The sequence below is a fragment of the Macrosteles quadrilineatus genome, unplaced genomic scaffold (assembly GCF_028750875.1).
Source record: "Macrosteles quadrilineatus isolate MER2022 unplaced genomic scaffold, UCM_ALF_1.0 Scaffold_9__3_contigs__length_116548681, whole genome shotgun sequence".
NCBI classification, from domain to species: Eukaryota; Metazoa; Arthropoda; class Insecta; order Hemiptera; family Cicadellidae; genus Macrosteles; species Macrosteles quadrilineatus.
Genome location: NW_026542602.1, coordinates 32,655,798 through 32,677,803, shown reverse-complemented (window position 1 = coordinate 32,677,803; position 22,006 = coordinate 32,655,798). Strand labels below are relative to the sequence as shown.

Here is a 22,006-nt window from a genome sequence, read left to right as displayed (position 1 = left end):
CCAAATTTGAAATTTCTTATAGAACACCCTATATTTTATCATGTTTTCGGATAGAATATGCAATTTAAAAACTTTTTTATAATTGACATTTTTTCGATAAACCGACTCGTTTAGGAGTTATAGCCTATGGAAAAATGACTTCCTGTGTACATTTTACATCATGTAGCTCCTAAACAAGTAAGTTTATAGCAACAATGGGAAGAGTAAAAAAGTCTTACAATTGCATCCACATTCCAAAAAGACCATAAAATTCATTAAAAATATGAATTATATTATTTAAAAAAATGGCGGCAAACTTGAAAAGTGGAAAACTTTTTATTTTATAGTCTTAAAGGAATGTAGATGCAATTCTAAGACTGATTTACTTTTTGCAATTTTGCTCTAAACTTACTCGTTTAGGAGCTACATGATGTAAAATGTAAACCGGAAGTCATTTTTCCATAGGCTGTAATCCTAAACGAGTGGGTTTATCAAAAAAATGTCAAAGCTAACAAAGTTTTTAAATTGCATATTCTATCCGAAAACATGATAAAAAACTAAAATCATATTTTAACTGCCACAAAAATTAAAGGTATGTGCCCCATTTAAAGTTTTCTCTAATTCTTACCGTTTCCGATTTCCCAATGGTGGACTCCTTGAGTTGATCACCCTATATATATGAATTTGAACGGATGGTGTTTTTGGCCTCTAGGGACCTCAAAACGAAAAATTAAATCGGTCCCGCGGGTCCAGGTGTTACCATAAGTACTACGGTTATAGCTTATTCCCTACATGGGATATTCGCCAAAAACGTAATAGTTATATAGAACAATATTACATTCAACCAGCTGTTAGTTAAAACAAATTATATGGGGAAAACAAATCAATGATTATAAAGATTCCTTTAAAAATAATTTGAACATCCTACAATTTTACTATGCATATTTAATTAATCTGCCATCCTCATACCTAAGAATTGAATGTATCAATGGTCAGCATTACACATAGTATAAATATGTCAACTCTAAATATGTCTTTAAATTTGTTTCCAAATGCTGAATGTTTACAGCTGTTATGTTAAGCAAATTATATTAGCTTAGAAGGTAAGCGTCGGCTGCTAGACTTTTTAAAAATTAAAACTTAATTTCTAAAAAACTGGGACCCTTAATTATAATTATGGCTTTGACATTCCCTAGTTCTCAAAATTATCTTTCTTTCAACATAAAAATAATGAAAATCCGTCGACTGGTTGATTCAGAATGTGAAAAACCTCATTTACGTTTTAATAATATATATGATAGTTTGGACAGGTTTCAACCCTTCCGAGGCGTAATACATTTACACAGTTTATGTGTAGACTACATTATAACTCATAAAATAGTTCTACAATTAAATGGATCTCCTTTTACAAACGTATATAATAACCAGAAATTTTCAGATCGTCCTTGCGTGTATTTTATGCCACCAATTTTGACGAAAGGCTTTTCATTACATAAACTATACCTATTTACAGTGTTGACCAAACAGTTGGCAAGAAACATTAATAGATAAGCTATGTACCAAATATGATAATTTTAGCTTTATTCTAATTATGACAAAACACGAAGTAACTAAAAGCGAGTTTTGTTGGTGTAGTAAGCGTTGCAGCAGGTCTACTTTACACTGAATCAACGTTCACTTTTATTGCTTTTGATCTTCCGGCACTGTTGACTCAGCGAAACTGAACTTGTATTTTACCGTATTTCGTTTTATGAAAACTGCTGTTGCATTAGGTCAAATTCCCAATAAGTCAATTGCTTTAACATAGACCACGTTTTTAGCTCGGACTGTACTATTTGACTTACTGGGATTTTTGATCTACAGACACTGCAAACATTGTAGTTTTTGACCTAGCGGCACAGGTATAAATTATTTGATCTTCCGGGACTGTTGACTTTCAGCAACATTCCCGCCTAAGAGAATACAGTATAGCATCTCGGAATTCAGTAGCAGAGAGACGATTCAATACTTGCCATATTTACACACATTTGGGGAGCATTGACCACTTTTGTGTCCATACAAAATACCACTGACAGAGGAGTAACATACCTCAGCGATGGGCATGCCCCGCCTCATTGGCTTGAACTTGTGTCCGTCCAACTTGTAGATGGCCAAGTCTGTGACTAGCAACACCCTGTCTGCTGGTTTGTTGTAGCGGTTGGTCTTCACTATGTATGACGAAAACAACACCTGCAAATTGTCATTTACAACGTTTACAAAAACAGTCAAAGTGTCAACCAATTAATTATAATAAATTTACTTAAATATAATTTTGTTAATTGATTTTATTGTTAAGAGAATAAAGTCGAGAAAAAACATATTCTGTAAATTTGTTTTGGCAGGTTATTGTAGAGTTTCCTACTCATATACCATGGTGAACCATCATAAAGAGTTGTTCTATGCTTGGGATTTTGTTGATCACTCCTGTGCCAAGTGTTATATTGATAGTTTTAAATTTTGGACACAAATTTCTCATTATTTATTTGTACAAAAGTGCAAAACAGAAGAATGTGAACTGCACATACTATGAGTGTTTCATCTGAATAAAAAAATGCCTTTTTTTAGAATGGTACTTTCAAACTGTCATCATGTTGACGAGCGTCATAATCTTGTTGTTCAATAGGAGAACGGTGTTCAACAGCATTGAGTTCTGTTGTTTCAGAATTCTGAGAGTTTTGCAAATGGCATATCATCAATTTTATTCAGGGCTAAGAGTCTATTCTCCAATTGAAAATGGTATAGTTTGATTTTTCCTTATTGTTTAGTTTATATTTTAAACCTATATCATTAAGTGAACAACCCTATAATTATAATTATCAAATCATAGTTTTTGTAAGCCGCATGAAATAACATCACGTTTCTTCACAATGATTCATAATTACCCTCTTTTTTCAACAACGGCTTGTTCATAAATAAATTGTTTCAGGCTTTTGGATTACAAATTTTAAAACCAAAATGCTACGCTATCACAGAACACAAAAGTTAAAAGGAATCATACTCTCTCTGTGTTTCTGAGGCAAAACATTCAAATATAAGCTAAATAATAACATAAACAACTGCAAAATCTGACCTTGTCAAACCTGTCGGAGTTCTTCAACTGACGCATACTGTCATTGAAGGCTTGGTAGTCTGCATTCTCAACTTGCAGACTCAAGTAGTTACCTAGCCACTTGCGGTCTAATCCAAAACTTGTTCTCTTGCCTCGTAAAGCGGAGGCTGCGTTGATCTGTGTAAAAACACAAAACCTGAACTTTCTTACAACTAGTGTGCACTTTTTCTAAAGTAAATCCTTTATCAATGCCTGATACAAAATCATTACTAATTGTTTAGCATCAGCTCAAATATATGTTGAATACAATGTTAGGTCTGTCCACTGTGGATGAAAGTATAAGAATAAGAAGAGACAGGTACAGTCATACTCTACTAAGAGATTTGTCTGTTTCCTAGTTATGGACCAAGCTTATAGCCATTTGTGATTGGCAGGATTTGAACCAGAGAATCTCAAAGTTCATTGTTTAGGACTCATTTCAATTACCATTGAGAAGGATAGTATCTTTTTTCGTCATTATTTCAATGCACATTTCTGATCCTCAACATGCATTTCATTTCTGTATTTTTCATTCCAACCTTAAAATTGACGCTAAAATTTGCTACCACACTCTGCTTTGTAAAACTACAAAAAATTAACCACAACACACCTGCATACGGAACATAGGCCATTCTTCTCTCTTGCGCACTCGCAGCACCATACTGGCGCGCCATCGGTCGTAGATGGAACGCAGCATCGGTATGTGAGCTCTCAGTGCTAGGGGTGGGGGAGGCCATCTCAGTGATCTGCCGTAGTCCCTCATCTTGCGGGCGTTACTGAACACAGAGACATGCTTTGGACAATGTGTACAGTGTGGCATAATGTGTTCGAAAACATGTATTTGCACAACCGTCAGCTTGTAGAAATGCTGTGTATGCCCACTACATTTTCTTGTTGTAAGTATTTCATTCATTGTGTTACCCATTGCTGTGAATCACAGTTGTGGTTCCAGTTACGCAATTAGATGAGTCTACCAGAAGGCTTTAGATTAGTAAAATTAAGTAGTTATTAATTTGTTTGAGACTGGTTGTTACTCGCCAGGGGGAGAAATCCTGACCCTTAACTCTTTTAAATACAAGTTGGGTCTGGTTAGTATGGTTCTTTTATTTTTTTATTTTTCAAATAATAAAAAAATGGAATAACTTAGCTGACTAAAATTATAAATTGAATACTGCTGTAAGAGAGATGCTTTAGAAGTGTGATATTAACAGTATCGTTCCAAAGTAACAGAAACAGTTACCTGGTAAAATGAGGGACATTTCCGAGCTGATACATTAAAAGTAACAGGGGCAGTTCAGTTACTCCACTTTTCTGAACCCAGATTTTTGTACATTTACATCTTGACATGTTCTTTTGCACATAAATACAGCAGCAAACCAACAACTTGTGTTTCAGAGCTGAATTTAGAAAGTTTTGCTAAGTATAGTATTAAAAAAATTACTATATTTGTTATATCGATAGCATCGATTGAGCATTAAAAAAATTACTTGCCAATATTTTATAAGTTCTTGTCTCAAGACAGGATCGACAGTAAAAGTCACAATTCAATAGAACTTTCTCTACCTTTACTTCAGTGTAATATATGTCCGTAAAGTATTTGACAGGTAAAATATATTTTTTTGTATTTTCATTTTTTTGCAAACTCACTACATTCTGGATGCAGAAAAGCAACCAAATCCATTTAAGTTATTTCAATAAAAAAATCTTAAATTGTTAAATTAAAATTCAATTGTATATTAAACTGAGTAAAAGTTACAATAAACATTATACAGCGTGTAATACTATCCAGTTAGTTATACTTCAACGTAACTCACCTGAATGTTTTCTGCATTTGAGAGAAGTACGATCTCATTTTGTACATCCGGTAATGTCTCATTATTGTCAAAGCAGCCTTCATCTTGTGATACCTGCATGTTAATACAAGTTTTTTAATACAAAAACTAATTAGTGCAAATCAGTTTGGAATATATTTTACTGCATTCTTGCTCATTTCAAACTACAGTATTGGAAAAGGAAGATTTTACCAAAAACGGTACCTCAGTAGTATTGTCTAGAGCTGATAGGCCGGATATTGCTGGTTCAATAAGGTCCAGCAAGAATGCATTTATCTTAATATGGTAAACAATGTCTTGCCTATTTGTCTTTTACGGCATTGGTAATTCTTTCTCTTCAGATCATTGTAGACCAGTAGTTAAAATTTAATACATTAAAAAAAATATTGAGATTTAAAACATGTTTTATATTTAAAGTAGACTCTCGCTTATCCGGATCGGCAATCGTGATTTTTTTAACGGCACAGTACAGTAGAAGTCCGATTATCCGAGCGAAAAGGGACCAAGACTACCTCGAATAATGAAAAAAATCGGATAACACAGCGGTAAAGATTATTACCGGTGGAAGTGCATATGCCCGGGCTATCATTACTGTGGACCTGGAACAAAATTCGGCCGTAAAGATTATTACCGGTGGAAGTGCATATGCCCGGGCTATCATTACTGTGGAACTGGAACAAAATTGAAAAAACGGCTATATACAGTACTGTGTATTTGCTCAACTCTCGACAGTCCGGATTTTTAGTAATCCGGACCGGACGACCGCCACATTAGTCCGGATGAGCGAGAGTCTACTGTAATATTTTTGTACTATAAAATATTACCAACCTTCTTCTGCAAATTGCACCTCGCCACTGTTTCTGAAGCAAGATCACAATATTGGGAATAACTTCGGCTCTCATCTGCAAAAAACACAAATAATTGTAACATGTTCTAATAACATTTGCAACGACAAACTAAGAGGTTCAATAAAGCAACTAAATAAAATAGCACTTTAACACAGTCTACACATTCCTTAAATATACACAACCAACCATTTATGCCACAAGAGAAACCCCCATCACAGGCGGTAAAATATATAACAAGTTTATAGCAATTGGGAGTGAGTGGAAACTACACCACTCTAAAAAGACTACGACCCACGTTAAAGAAGAGTATTCACATTTTCAAATAAACCTATTGAGCTTGGAAAAGAACATATAGCATGTTGAAAAAGATTTTTATAAAATGGAGATTTGAAACTGAACTAGGATAACATGTCAATTAGATTATTGAGGACGAAAATGAAAAATATCAATGTTGAAGGAATGACATTTACACCTTCAAATAAATGTTATTAAGTATTAAAAAAAGAGTATTGATGAAAAAGACCATTAAAAAAAATTGGTCGCTAAGACATAATTTTCTTTTCCTCAGACATCTTTATTTACAAGAACCCTCCAAAAAAGGTTTGAAACAATTAATTTGACATGTTATAGTACACTTAAAGTAAGGATTTCTAAACATTTATCTGAAAAAACCAGTAAGTTTAAAGGATAACTCCAATAAAGATTGAAATATAATTGGGCTACCTGTTCTAGTTTAAACAGAGTTGTGGGAGATCGGATGAAGATTTTTGTGTGTCCATACTTCACATCGTTGGCAAATCCTTTCTCTTTTATCAAAACAGCTGTTCCTTCCCTATCTGATCCTTTTATTTCCGCTCCTTTTCCATCTGATATTTTATAGTTTGGCCAAGTGTAGCAAGAAATCATCTTGTACCTGCATCAAATCACAGCATTTATCACCCCTCACACCTTTAATTGAGATATTGAAAACCCTATACATTAGCTACGGAGATGAAGCAAGAAAAATTAAATCATGGGTAAAATAAATACAGGGTGGCGCAAAATGGTCAAATTTGAACTACCTAGTACTGCTAGGGGGGGGGGGGTCAGGTTCACTGCTGGCCGTCTGTAAGTCGACCATAGTATCCAATTTGCCACGAGATGGCGCAGTAGAGGGTCGAGTACCGCGTTTTTGTTGTGGTTTTTTTCAGAAACAGTAAATCTTTTATTACGGTGCAACAGTACATGTTTTGACAAAATCTTGGGGTAGCCTGTAACAGACTGGTTCCTGATTGCATATCAATATCGTGTTGACTGCATTTCGGACAAAGGGGTCCGTCATTAGTGGTAAATCTACTGGACTTCCACGAACAGTTACTCCAAAAAACATTGAGCCCGAAAGATTTGTATGGTTTGTGTTTTGAATCTTGAAATAGTTACCAGAAATAATACAATTTTTATTTCACAAACAGATTAGTAGGCTTCTTGATTTATTCTTAAGTCTTAACTGAATCTTTAAACAATTGAATTAATTCATTTAAAATATTTAACATGTGGTAAAACAAAACACAGTAGTTTAGAAAAATATAACAGTAAGATCAAAAGGAATATCAATGAAGTGAAAATATATTCAATAAAGTTCACAACATCTTGATTGACATAGCCTACTAGCAACTTTGTAACATACGAGGTTATTTTTTGTAATGGGTTGTTTGAAAGTGTACTGAAACGTAAGTCAGTAAAATTGAAGTGTAAAATCAATCAACTGAGTACTCATTCTTTGTACAGGCTTGTATTTTTGTAGTCATTAGAGGGAAATGAGGAAATAGGGGCAATTAAGACACACCCCTGCCATAGCAAACCTGCAGACTAAGCAAATTTCCGTTTAAGCCTGATCAGATTTACACTGAAATATCAAAGTATAAAGTATACAAAGCCCTAAACATGTTAGATTTTAAAATCTTTCACAAACCTCTTCAGGAAGCGGTCGTATCTCTGCCTGTAGGCGAACCCAGCTCTACGCACCCTCACGTTCTCCAGAAGGCCCAAGTAGCGAACTTGGTGGATCACTCGTTCGTCGTTGAATGTTGTCGGGGATTTGTCTTCGTTCGGCTTGATGCAGCGCACATAGAATGGTTCCTTACTCGTCAATGTTTTTACCAACTCAATCATCGAGTTCTTGAACAGAGTGCCAGCACTCTGTGGTCTTTTGGTTGTCTGAAATTTAGAGTAGAATTTGAGTAAGTACTGTGTGGTTTAGTTTCACTGAGTGCACAATAAAAAAAAGTTACATAAAACAAAATGATAGGCCTATGATTTATTGATACATTTGAAAAAACCTTGAATTTCCGTGAATAAACATTTATTCACCTAACTTAGTCCTAGAACTTTTAAGAAAAATTGTTTGATAATAAAAACTACTGGCAGGCTGAGGTTCCTTGTTTTGTCCATAACTTCTCATTCTAGTCATTTTCATTCCAGGCAATATTTCCACTCTAGTGCAGAATAAATGTGAAATTTTACTGGATCTCAATGTTGAAATGTTTGTAGCAACAGAAAACATGAACAGTCTTTAAAATGTTTTAAAGTTGAGTTTTTGTTTTGATATTTACCACCTACCAGGCCTACTTAATCTATGCACCTCCTCAATCTAGTCATGAAAGTGATGCTGATTCATATAATGTTTCAATCCAAAAATAATAGGAACAACTGTTAACATATAAAGAATTTTAAAATATATTACTGTGGCTAAAAAATAATTTGAATATTGATCAATCACAAAAAAAGGCAAATTCAAACTGAAACCTGTAATACTTGCAGTACAGTGTATATTCCCTCTACTGATTATTATTTATTATAACATTAATTTTCATCAGTGACTAAAAGATCATTACCCTTGTGATGTCCATAGCTCCTTCAGGCCACATTGACTTGATTGCTGGATTGGAGGAGTTGTACAAGAGTCTTTTGAAGTCTTGAAACAAAGTGTCTTTGTTTTTATCGAGGAATCCGTAAATAGTATACACCACATCACCTGCATAGTGCCTGAAATGTAGAGCAAGTGATGTTCAACATTTGCAAATTATAAATTTAATGGGTAATACTAATATAAGTGTCATCCAGTATTTTTGACTTGAATATTTCACTCGATAATACTCTGGTACTGTATTTGTAAATTATTGTATAGAGTTAGATTTGAAGACCTTGCAACTAAAATATAAACCTATTGACAGTATAATTCTGTCTCTAACAACATTCAATAATTGTAAATTCTAAAACTTTAACTACGTTTAAGGTCAAATTAAAATACACCTTTATAACATTTTAGGCTGTGAAACTGTTTCATCTTCATTTGTACAACAAACTACCGTATTCTTAAGTAGCATGCCTAAATAATAAAACTCTTTGTGATGTTCAACAAAGATAACACACATTCAATCAACCCACCATTTTGCTAATACAGGGAATTAGCAAATCGGAGGCAACTGGTTAGTTTGTCACCATTGTATTTTATCAAATTTTGCATTATGAAAAAATTCTCTTAGAACAGGACAAATTTCACAGGATGTATCAGTACATGTTTGCAGATTGCGCTAAATGATTTATCACTGGTTTTACCTATCACAACAAGTAATCTTGCCAATGTACAAGTTTGATGTTCACCTGATGCAGAACTGAGTCTTGTGTTGAAGTTTCTTGTCCATCGGCTTGGTCTGTCTGCTAGCGTAATGTTGGTGAGTCGCCAGTTTCTTGTCCATCGCCTCCAGCACCAACTAACATCACAAACTTGTATCACAACAGTGCAATGTACACCTGGTGAGTGAATAGGTATACTCAAATATTTGGCGAAAACCCAAGCCATTCAGTGAGAGGACCATAGTGTGGAGGGGGTGGGAGAAAACCTCTGTGTCTAACTTAACAGGCTAATAACTTTAAATCATTTACACACTACACATTCGTTCAGAGCAGCTTTTAACGGGATCAGGTGATAAAATCTTGAGTCAAGAACTCCTTGAGATGCCCAAGAATACTAAGAAACCTGTTAACTTACCACTCCCCTCAATATAGTCATCTACTACAGCCAAGACATGATAAATCGTGAATTCTGATATTTCTATAACAATATGAGGGATTTTCCGTTTCCTAATGAGAGTGGCTTAATAAATACTTAATACTTTCGAATCAAAAATGCAACCAAACAAGCGGAATAAAAAAATGTACTGTCACAATCTACACATCACAATAAACCACTGTTGAACTTGAAACCGTTAACACTGCTAACATTTTGTTACTAAACCATTATGTCTAAAAATTTACCAAACAATTTAAAAATATTGGTGTGTCTAATACTAAACTATAAAAATGTTGATTTGCCACATTATGAATCGATTTCCACTTTTAGAAAGACAGTATTTCGGAAAATATTTTGAAGGCAAGGCATAATCCTTTGAAAATGAAAGTGAACAAAAACCCCAATGAACCCCACATTGTATATGGTGAGGTGGCAGCTACTTAGAATCTTCAGTATAAAAATTGACTGTATACAAATGTTTTTTATCCCACCCCAATTGAATGGACATAATCTGAGTATCAATGTATTCACAGTTATGAATAACTTAAAAGAAAGCGGCAAGTCTATGTTGCATAACGGTGTTTATTTTGGTTTATAGGTTTACACAACAACAAAATTAGGCCCTAATTCATCACACCTCTATTGTTTAGATACTGTTAAGCAATCTCACCTACCTCATCAGTAACTTTGCCCACATTGAGACAAGCCTCGTCCAGCGTAGAAATGATTCCTTTGTGGGGCATCTCCACTAGGTCGCAGATGATCTGATTGTTGAAGTACTCTATGTTCTTCCACTCAATCCCCTCCCTTTTGTATTCTTCCTGTTCTTGTTTCAAAACCAGCTCTGAAGAAAATACATATTGTCTCATTTAAACATTCGATAATTAACTGTTGAAGGTGACATTTCATATTGAGAAACCTATTTTTTTTTTCTTCTGACCACCATATTTACTTTGTGACCAGCAAAAATAAAAGGGAGATATTTTTTACCCACTATTAAAAGTTGCACCATAAAGCAATTAAAAAAATAAACTCTATGGTTGTACAATAAACTAAAGATAATTTTAACAAGAAAATGTTCATTGAAGAATGTTTCCTTAAAAAAGCAAAAGTAAATATCACGGCTACTGGTTGAGAAAATCCCTTACCAATAAACAGTTGCTGAAGCTTCTCGTTGCAATAGTTGATGCAGAACTGTTCAAAGCTGTTAGAGTCAAAGACTTCAAATCCGTAGATGTCAAGCACTCCAATAACTGTGCCCCTGCGTCTAGGTCCGGCCACGTCAATGGCTGCGTTGATCTTGCTTACAATCCATGTGAACAGTCGGTCGTATATCGCCTGAGAGTATGAAACATGTAAATACATACTATTTTCTGTTGACTTCAATAATGTTTGTGACTATTCAGTATTTATATCCTAGAGTTATACTACTAACTTTTTTTGTGTACCTCGTTTGCCTTTGGTAATTTTAGATTTTTAGAATGTAAACGGTCCAAACACACTTTGATGGTAAAATTTGAAGAATGTTAGGATGTGTGTAAATGTTTGGTTAAGCTAGAGTGCACTAGTTCACTTAACTGTCTTTCTCTTAAATTTACAGTAAATGCATATGTTTTACCTTCCCTTATAGTTTATAAAACTACAAGACAATAGTTAGTAATAGCAAGTTTACCAGTGATCAATAGTTAGTTTTACTCAGTTAAAATAGTTTTGAAGTAGGTAGAAAAATAGTAGTAAACAAAACATTAGTTTGCACTCTAAATACCACACATAAATATACTTTATAGTTGTCTTGAACTGAACATTCGAGAGATGACAAATCTACAAAGAACGATTTTTATTCAATGATTTTTCTCAATGTTAAGGACACCTGTTGTAATAGTTTCTTAAGAATTTGAGGTTTAGGGCAAAAAAATTATTAATAAAGCTAAATAGTATTAATAATATGCTAAATAATGCTTAGTTTTGAAATTAACAAAAGAGAAAAGAAATAACTCACAAGTACCTAAAAAAAAAAAAAAGTAAAAAGTAAGTAATACCTTCGCAAGAGCATCCCTTCCATATTCAGCTTCTGTAAGTGTGTGAGTTTTCTGCATCACCTCACCCCTAGCAGCAATCACTCGTTCTGTGAGAGCTCGACGCAACTCGCTCTCTCCCACGCTCAACAGAGACGAAACTCGACGCAGAGATGTCTCTTGTTTGATGCTAACATCGTCTTCGCTTGTCGTAAAAGTAACATTGCCCTTCAATAACAAAATACTGAATCAAACACTGACTAAAATAAATATACACTTTGATGAAATTGCAAAGAAAATGGATGTTTGGGAATGATGGTATTTTTTTTATTAATAAGGATTGATGCGAGTTTAATATTTAACCTGAGATTTTATTTGAATACAAAGACTAATTATTTTCTTAATTAAAACAGACATTGGATTTATCTTGATTACAGTAAAAAACATTACGAAACTCATAGCATTTTTTAGGTTATGCTTAAAAAGTTAATATTTACATTGGTTGTAAAGCTTTGGTCATTGCAAATTGAAACCGTTGACAAAACAATAACAAATCTTAGTTTGTTTACGTTGGCAAAATCCAAAAAAGGTTGTAAACATTACATTCGCATAGTAAACGTTCGTTTTCCGTAGTAAACAATGTAATGATGAATTTTGCAGGTGATAAAACATGTAACGAAAACAAGTTACACAGTAGTGTAGCAAAAAATTGACTTAATAATTTCCTGCTACCATTCATGTATAATAACAGCCCTTTTACTTGTCTTCAAAATACATGCAAATTCCCGGTTTTTCAGGTTGGCTGGACTTACAAAATTAAAACATGTGATAAATAATAGGTTTTCCTTGCTTCAAGAATACATTGGAGATTCCCCAGGCAGTTGATAGCACATTAAGGTTCACAACACAATAAATTTTATGTTTCGCCCCTACAAGAAGGCTTTTTCATTCAGGAGGAAGTACTAGCATAGCAGTAGGAAAACTGGTATTTGTTTGAACAAATTTAAACTCAACTAACTGGAAGTATTTTTTTGGGCAGCTTAATCCTTTTTCCTACAACCCCCCCCCCCCCAGGATGCTAGGCACGATCCCTTGACTGCAGACAAGACCTTGGAGTTGCAGCATTATCACTTGAATAAAATTCATTGGTGATCTGGTGGAATTTAAACCCGGGACCTCAGAGATCAAAGTCTATGCTCTACCACTACCAGCTCGCTCCCCAATCGTTCTTTCTCAATGCAATAAATAATAACAATATTCAATAAACGCACCAGGTGCAGCACAGCAGCCACCACTTGCCACAGAGTGGTCTGTTCCGCAGGTGAGAAGCCTAGGGTGGTGCAGGCGGCCACCGTGGCTCGGTGGTTAGTACGGTCCACCTCTGAGACTGAGGCGACTGCGCCACCTTGTGAGGCGTAATGGTAGTCTGCTGGACTGCCACTCAACTCTAGACCCTTCATGTCTGCACTCTTACACGACCCCAACACCTGCCATCAGAATGTTAAATAATTAGTTCTCTGAATTAAAAATGCATAACTCTTCAGTGACCTTTTCCCATAAACTCTTGGTTCACAATACACTCTTTTAACCTGTTTATTATGTAAAATTATCGTCTAAAATTTACTTTAAAACTATGGTTGACAAAACTAGACCTGTACGGACACGATTCTATTTTATTACTGCGATATGGATGGGAGTAAGAGGGGAGAGTCTCTAATTTATAGTAAAGGTCAGCTAAACCAACCAAAAGAGGTGGATGAATTAACCTCTATTTTTGCCCAGGAAGAGGTGTTTAATCCAAGCAGTGGTTGACCCAGGGTCAGTTCAGAAAAGGTTGATTATAATATGATTACCATGTATGGTTTTTTGTTAAAATTGACAATAAACATATATACAATCATACCCATTGTTACTACTATAGGCCTACTTTAATACTCATATGTGTATGTGGAATAATATTTTTTGTAGAGTATTTTCTGAACAGTTTAGGATAGATCAAGTTATAATAGTAACCTGATAGAAACTGTGGAAGTTGCGTTCCCCAGATTGTTGCAGAATCACTCTCGACTTCTCCAATAAGTAGTTGACAATGTGGCCACCGATCGGATCGCCTTTGAAGTCAAAGTTTATGTCCATGTACTTTCCAAAGCGGGAGGAATTGTCATTTCTGTTGGTCTTTGCGTTTCCAAAAGACTCCAGAATGGCATTTGACTGGATCAGGACATTTTTAACCCTAGGAAAAAATGAAATAACCTTAACTCAAGATGAGATAAGATGCTTTACACAAAAGATGCTATCCTAGGCTATACAAAGGATAGTATTAAAATGGTGTAGGCTATGACATTAAGAGGCGGTTCACGAGTCACGGGTTATCCTTAGTTCGAGCGCAAAATCCAGTTATAGCCGGTTTTTTGCGCCACGGCTTAGAAATTGGCTTCACGAGTACGAGGTTACCCGCGCTCGGGCACAGACAGATAAACTTCACCCAATTATGACAGGGATAAACCCGAGCGCAAAAAGTCGGCTTCACGGGATCAATTAGAGAAAACCCCGGGTTCACAAGTCATGGTCTAGCGCAAACTGGATAATCTCGGGCGTAAATAACAATGGTTTTGGACTTCAACTTAACCCTGCTAGGGGGCAGGGCTAAGGTGACATCATGTCGGGATTCTCATTTGCTCGTTTATTGTTTTTTTGTTAGCAAAAAGAATGTTATATTCGGATTCGCCATTAAATTCCGAACAATTTCATTACTCGGACATTACTCAACATGATATTTTATTTTTTTATTTTTTTTTTACTGATTGCCGAAAACATGCAAAAAATCGTAAAAAGTAACTGTTGAGACATTTTAATTAATTTTTACTAAGTAAAAATATAACTAATAGCTTAACATATTCATATAAATTTAAATTGCAATCGAATCTTATTGCGTAAATGTTTTATATTTATTTTAGCAAATTTGAATCCTTTTATTTCAGCCGAATAATATCAAAATAAAAATGGTTCCATCAAACACTGTTAGGTTTGTCTAAGATTTGTTATTGTATAAAATTAGTACAATTTTTGTTCCGCCATTAAATTCATATAAACATAGGTCATTTTACTTAAGTATCCAAATTTTATTTTGTATTTTTTAAATTATATGTTTATATTATTATGTTTATGATTTGTTAAAGAAAGACCTTTTCATCTGATAATGTCTTAATATTTATCATATCGTGATTTACAATAAATTGCTTCAATTTGCTGAGGTAAAAGATAAATTCTATAGTTAAATATACAAAACGTTTTATTACAACAAAATATTTTTTTAAAATTATAACCTGTTTTCTAATGCTTAGGGCTGCGCTCTGCCCGTCTGGCGCGCGCAAATGTTCTTAGGGGTTTAGTTCTTAGGCCTGCTGTTTGTAGCCCCAGGAATTGTGAACCGATTTACGAGATCTTGGTGTCATAAAATGTTATTGTAGGTTTGCCATTTTATATTTACGTTTATTACTGTATACGTATGAAGGCATCTCGGCTCCTATAATAGCCAGTTGTTGCTTCAAATTTATTTTTTATACAAATTACTGATACATAAAAGATATTCATAAATCTTTGAAAAGAGCAGTCATTTTATTAAATAATTTGAATGTTTGGATACAACTGCTAACCTGATAAAGTTTGTCTTATTTTTGAACATAATTGGTAATAATTTTATTGCAAACATTACCAAGATTTGTATAAACTTTTTTTAAAACATAATTGCATTTTCCCGATTCAATGTATTCAGTAAAAGTGTATTATTCATAATTCAATGATAAATTGAGTAACCTTAAACTTTAGTATAAAATGAATTCAAGTGCAAGTCCACAACCTTTTATACGATATCAGTAAATACTCTGTTTAATTATAATAATTTATGAACCAATCATTATGACGCAACGTCATCCTATTGTTTTGGGGCTCGTCGACCGCGAGCAGCGGCCCGGCAGGTGGCTGTTAGGCCCCGTTTATGCACCAAGTGCGGGAGCGGTGCGATAGCGGGCCCGCTCCCGCTGTAAATGAGTCTGTTTATGCACGAAGAGCGATAGCGGTAGCGGTTGGTTAAAGGAGAATGGAAGGGGGACACAGTCTTGCCAACTCAAACTCTACCAAATAATTAACTCAACTATTTGTCCTAAGTGCACGCGCGCGTGGGTCAAGTTCGCAACCCTGGCTTCAGCCGCTCCCGCTCCCGCAGTGCATAAACAGACCCATTTGACTCAATGTAGTTGAAAACCGCTCTATTCCAAGCAACCGCTGCGATTCCTAACTACACAGCGGGCGAATTAGAAATCGCAGCGGGAGGTCAACCGCTATCGCTATCGCTCTTGGTGCATAAACAGCCCCATTTAACTCAATGGTGTTAGAAATCGCTCCCGCTGTCGCTACCGCTACCGCACTTGGTGCATAAACGGGGCCTTAGTTGCCAACCTCCCAACGAAAATTCCCAGTTAATCCCTGCTCTTGAGCGACGGCCAGCGTTGGTCTCGGCTAAGCTTGATCTCGGCTAACGCTCTATGTCGTGAACCTATTTTTTGACCGTCGGTTAAAATTGGTCGAGATCAACGATAACCGCGGGCCACGAAACCCCGTACTCGTGAACCGCCTCTAAATATTGCCAGTTTTAAGAGTTAATTTTTGTCGTTTCTTTTTTTTTACTCCTTTGACTTGTAAGGATTGTCTCTGGTTATTGCTTACTTCCCTAATTAACATTCAAAGTTTAAAGGCTCAAGTTTATTGACCTTGATTGGAAAATAAGTGATGCTTCAAAAGACTCTGCTAACCCATGTGAAGAACTTTTTTTCATACACGATTATTTAGACAAATTCACAAAACAAATGTGTTACATTTATTAATCTTACAAGTTTGCTTTCAAAACAATTTAAAATCTTTTTTTCCTAGTTATGGAAAATCTTGTTTTCTATATTTACCCATGAAAAAGTCTAACGTGACAGGTTTACAACAGGGACAGGTTTCTACTGTTTTGCCAGAACAGTAAAAAATCCAAAATAAAATTATTGAAATACTGTTAATTGAAATTATTTTAATGTTATGACTAGACTAAATATCAATAAAGGGGTAGCAATTATAGTGAGATATACAACGTTTCACAATAGTAAACCCAAATACATTTTTATAATGTTAAGATAATATATTAATCACAACTCATTCCTTTGACAAACTCTGCAGATAGGCCTATATTTTACAACACGAGAAAAATGAACAGTCCACGAATACATCTGATTCTTTTGTACCGGATGGGAAAAAATACTAATCTAGAGGCTAAATACCTTGATGCCAACGTAATTCTTGGTACCAAGGATTACATCGGCATCAAGGTATTTAACGGGTAAGTAATCCGGAAGGCAATACCTAAAAATTAAGAGGAAAAATAGCTAGTTTAACACCAAAATGCATATACTTATATCAGTTGATTTTGATGCAGCAGGACAATAGATTTTTAAAGTTTTTAATCAGGTTACGTTTGACAGTTATTGCAAGCTCAACTTGTTATCTTCTGAGCTTTATCAGTTCTAGTGCTTGATAACTGATAAGTCTGAGTGGTTATGGAAACTTTACCCAACTCTTAGTTATCACTTTGTCAAAAATAAAGTATTACTACAGCTTTAGATGTATGGATTTAGTTAGATAAATAAGAGATCATTCTTATCTTCAATTATTTAGAACATCAAAACTTCAAATTTTTTGTTTTAATTGTTTTAAAATGGTTTTCCAAATAAGAAATTTCAAACTTATTAAAATTACCAAGTGCAGTTTTTCAGATGGAATTTATTCAAGCATATTTAACTACTGATTTATGTCAAATGTTTTGAAAAGTGTCTTACAAATTGTATTTGTTTTTTCTTTAAAGATCAAATACTTAAGGAACTGTTCTTTATTTATAACTAACTAACAATTTCCCCAAAAATAGAATAATATATCCAACATGTATTACAACTTACAACCAATTCAATAATAGAAAAATTAGCTAGAATACAGCCTATTCCTATGAGAAGTCAGTCAGCAAGCAGCAGATAGAGGACGAAATGAGAGCCCAGAAACCCAAACAGTTACCGACAGGATCATTAAAACAACATAAACTAGAACAGCTTGTAATAACATAGCAAGCAGGCCTACAATTTCTTCTGCTCCGACCGGGCGTGTTACACTCATAAAAGTCTGACTCAGCAACAGTGTAAAGAATTGAAGTTGAACAATAGCTCTGCCAGTTATTGTTTAAATATTAAAAAAGGGATTTCTCGGTCAATTCACTTCTTGTCTGCACTCAAAAACAGGCTGAGTAAGAGTGTTAATGTTACCTCACCGTCTAGAGCAATAAAGAGTTATCTGGAATGAAAACTGGACAGAAATTTAGTTACAAACAAGTAGTGTTGGTTATGGTTTTGAAAATGAAACCATGTAAATGTGACATATAGCTTAAATTATCATTAATATTCTTTGTGTTACAATATTAGTTTAGAGAACAGTAAAGATCCAATTTTAAATTTTGTATAAAAGCTAACAATAAAAAATGGCAGTATTTCCATTGATTGGATTTAGTTTTTTTTTATACGTTTTTAATCTTTTAAATTTAGTTTGAGCATTGACATTATTTAAAATGTTAATTACAGTTAAAGAATACACCAAAGTTAAAACAAAATAAATACATAAACAACCAGGAAATATTTTTTGCAAACCTTGATGAACTCATTAAGTCAGTTATCCCAGTGTTAACTCATACATGTTAGAGATAAAACTAAGCCTTGCAATAGTGGTAAAAGAGAGCTGAAAAGGATTCGTAGGAAACTAGATCGAAGGCATATTTTTAATGTTTAGTAAACATTTTAGACCTTATATTATAACTCACCTCTCAATCTCCTTCTGTTTGCCGACATTGGTGACGGCCGCGATGTACTTCATGATGATCTTACTAGCTTCTGTCTTTCCACTCCCTGACTCTCCGGAGATTACGATGCAAGTGTCTCGCCCTTGTTGTTTCATGGCTCTGTGTGCCGCGTCCGCGATGGCAAACACATGCGGAGGATTTTCAAACATCTCTCTACCTGTGTGAACAGTTCAATGAATAAAAATTCATGCATTTTTGATAATCAATTTGGGTGGATTCCAGGATTTAAAAAAAGCAAGTCCAGCATATTATGAATTTCAGAAACTATATGAAAGACGTAAACCAAATACCCAAGCCGCAGCAAACCTGCAGACTAAGCAAATTTCCATTAGCCTTGGGAATTGATTTTAAATTAAATCTATTTAAATAACATTAAGTTTAACGAGTACCTAGGTTTGCTGCTACAAGGAGGCTAATAAAGGGCGGTTTTTAGTAAGTTAAAATATTAGTAGCTTACTATAAAATAAATAAATATACCATGTTTGATCACAATATTTCCATAAACAAGCAAACTAAAACATTTGACAATATTCTCCATTAAAATAACATGGTAATTTTAAATTTGTAGTTTTTTTCATTTTCTCGGTAAACCAATAATCGTACAAAAACACTTTTTTTTGGTTTACTAGATTATTTGTTTTTTTAAGCTCATTAAAAACGTCTAGTGATAAATTGGGAAACTTTGTGTTAAAACCCCTGTAACACCCTGTTTCCATGGTCCGATCTAGCTGGTTCGCAAACTCATTCAAGTTTATCCCTTACACCTTCAAACCAAATTTCATCAAAATCTGAGAAAAAATTACTCAAGTTATCGCGTTTACGGACATAAATACGAGGGCTGTTTTTTTTCAAGTTCCGTTTGTTTCCCCAAATAACCAGCGTAGTGGCGGGAGGCGGGGCTGCGTGTTGTGTGATTGCGCCGCTCCCCCACTACAACCAACGCCGTTGCCGGCTCCAATCCATCAGTCGTAGCCGAGCTACGGGCGAGTAAAGATGGCCGCTACGATCAATTCTCCCGCCAGTTGTGAGTTGAGAAGTGTGATTTGTTTCCTTCAAGCTGAAGGATGTAGTGCTGCTGAAATCCATCGCAGAATGAGTGTTGTGTATGGTGAACACTGTATGAGTGATAGCGCGATAAGAAAATGGTGTAGGCTATTTGCTGAAGGTCGAACAGACGTCCATGACGAAGGCGGTCAAGGACGCAAGTCGGTCGCTACTGCAAGTTTGGTTGAACGAGTTGACCAAGCGTTCCGAGAGAAACGGAGGTTTACAATTGATGAACTTTCTACCGAATTTCCAGCCATTTCAAGGTCTTCCTTGTACAAGATTGTGACCACCAAGCTAGGGTACCGAAAACTGTGTGCCCGTTGGGTACCCAAAATGTTGAGTGAGGATCACAAAACGAAGCGAATGGCGTCAGCTCTAACTTTTCTGACGCGATATGACAACGAGATAGACAGTTTTTTAAAGTCTATTGTTACTGGGGATGAAACTCCTGTATGAAAATCCAGAAACCAAGGAACAATCAAAGCAATGGATGCACACTCACTCCCCTAGCAAGCCCAAAAAATTCAGGCAGACTTTGACCAAGAGGAAAACAATGGCTACAGTGTTTTGGGACCAAAAAAGTGTGCTTCTGGTTGAGTTCATGCAACAGGGAACAACGATAACAAAGGAATCATACTGTGAGACTCTACATCGCCTCCGGAGAGCTATACAAAACAAACGGAGAGGAATGCTGTCATCCGGCGTGGTCCTGATCCACGATAATGCACGACCGCATAGTGCCAATGTCACAAAACAACTTCTGCAAAAGTTCAAATGGGAAGTTTTCGACCATCCGCCGTATAGTCCTGACTTAGTGCCCAGTGACTATCACCTCTTTCGAGAATGAAGGCGTGGTTAGGTGGACGACGCTTCGCTGACAACGAAGAGCTTCAAGCCACTGTAAGGGCCTACCTGAGCTCACAGGCGGCAGACTTCTTCGAGGAGGGTATAGGAAAACTTGTCTCTCGCTATGACAAGAGCCTCAACATTTTTGGTGACTACGTAGAAAAATAAGTAAGAAATTACGAATCTTTTGGTAATAAAATCATCTTTTTATCTCAATGTGTTTATTATTTATGGCCTATCGGAACTTGAAAAAAAAACTGAATTTTAGAAAGTCTAATAAATTTACAATTTATTCAGGACTCAGTAGCCATTGTTCATTACACTCTTAATTTCAGTACACAAATTTTAACAGCCAGGCTGACAATTTAAACACAAAAATCTAGTTTGTAAAATTGATTAAATTGTATAAAAAGCAAGTTTTGTTACACAAAATAATAATAGTGGAAATAAGTAAAATATTATAACTTAGAAATATGAAGTTTGGGAAGGAAATGTATTCTTTGAAAAGAAACAGAGTTTAAAAATTCTAAAAGTTGTGTGGTAAAAGAGTAAATGTTTGATTTCAAGGATGTTGGTCAATGAAAGTAGACTTTATTAACAGTGGCAACTTATCAATGTGTTACAAATTGACAAATTTAAAAGTAATTCTAGCAGAAACTAAATTTCTTATGGTTTAATGTAGCCAAGACTATAAAATTCTCACTATGCACATTCTGTTATAAGTATAAATATATTGTACTTTTACGTTTTCTCCTATGATTTAGAACCTTAGTTTTAAGCAATTTACAAGTTATAGAATGTATAATAATGGAAGAAGGTTGTATTGGAATTAGTTTTAACCCCTAAAAAACTACTCATAACTACATAACTACTCATAAAGTACAAAGACATTATGTTACTTTTTTCTCTTTGATGATAAGATTTTATGGTTTTTTACCATTGTTTAGTATGTGTCTTTTTCAATAAAAAACATTATTTTCTTAATTATTTATAGACAACAAATAATTTAATGTAATTTGTACAAATTTACCAAATTAGTTCACAATAGCTTAATTTTTTTTAAACTAAACCATGTTTTATATTTTACGACTAAACAATAGATTTTAAAATTGTTTTCAGATCAAAGCCCTTGGAAACCTTGGCACGCAGGACTGTGTAATCAACACTGAAGACAGTAATGGATTTTAAACTGTCATTATTCTATCTACAAGACTAATGGAGATATCATACCAGAGACATGACATTGTACTGAGCCTGTCTTCACGCAACAAATCTCCTGACAATCTACTTCTTTAATCCGTCTCTAAGTAAACATTGAGCTGTAACG

At 34.9% G+C, this 22,006-nt stretch overlaps 1 protein-coding gene across 1 annotated transcript in view; it reads right to left on the bottom strand.

Moving 5' to 3' along the window:
- Nucleotides 1-22,006, bottom strand: part of LOC129002268 (unconventional myosin ID) — a 45,166-nt gene that overhangs the window by 5,752 nt on the left and 17,408 nt on the right. Inside the window, exons 3-17 of the mRNA XM_054429946.1 lie at nt 18,748-18,943; nt 13,866-14,085; nt 13,124-13,339; nt 11,877-12,080; nt 10,986-11,175; nt 10,512-10,681; nt 9,429-9,538; nt 8,660-8,810; nt 7,738-7,982; nt 6,510-6,699; nt 5,767-5,840; nt 4,921-5,013; nt 3,717-3,882; nt 3,089-3,244; nt 2,068-2,208 (exon numbers count right to left, since the gene is read on the bottom strand). Coding sequence (XP_054285921.1) covers nt 2,068-2,208; nt 3,089-3,244; nt 3,717-3,882; nt 4,921-5,013; nt 5,767-5,840; nt 6,510-6,699; nt 7,738-7,982; nt 8,660-8,810; nt 9,429-9,538; nt 10,512-10,681; nt 10,986-11,175; nt 11,877-12,080; nt 13,124-13,339; nt 13,866-14,085; nt 18,748-18,943 — 2,522 coding nt within the window. The remainder of the gene's footprint in view (nt 1-2,067; nt 2,209-3,088; nt 3,245-3,716; nt 3,883-4,920; nt 5,014-5,766; nt 5,841-6,509; nt 6,700-7,737; nt 7,983-8,659; nt 8,811-9,428; nt 9,539-10,511; nt 10,682-10,985; nt 11,176-11,876; nt 12,081-13,123; nt 13,340-13,865; nt 14,086-18,747; nt 18,944-22,006) is intronic.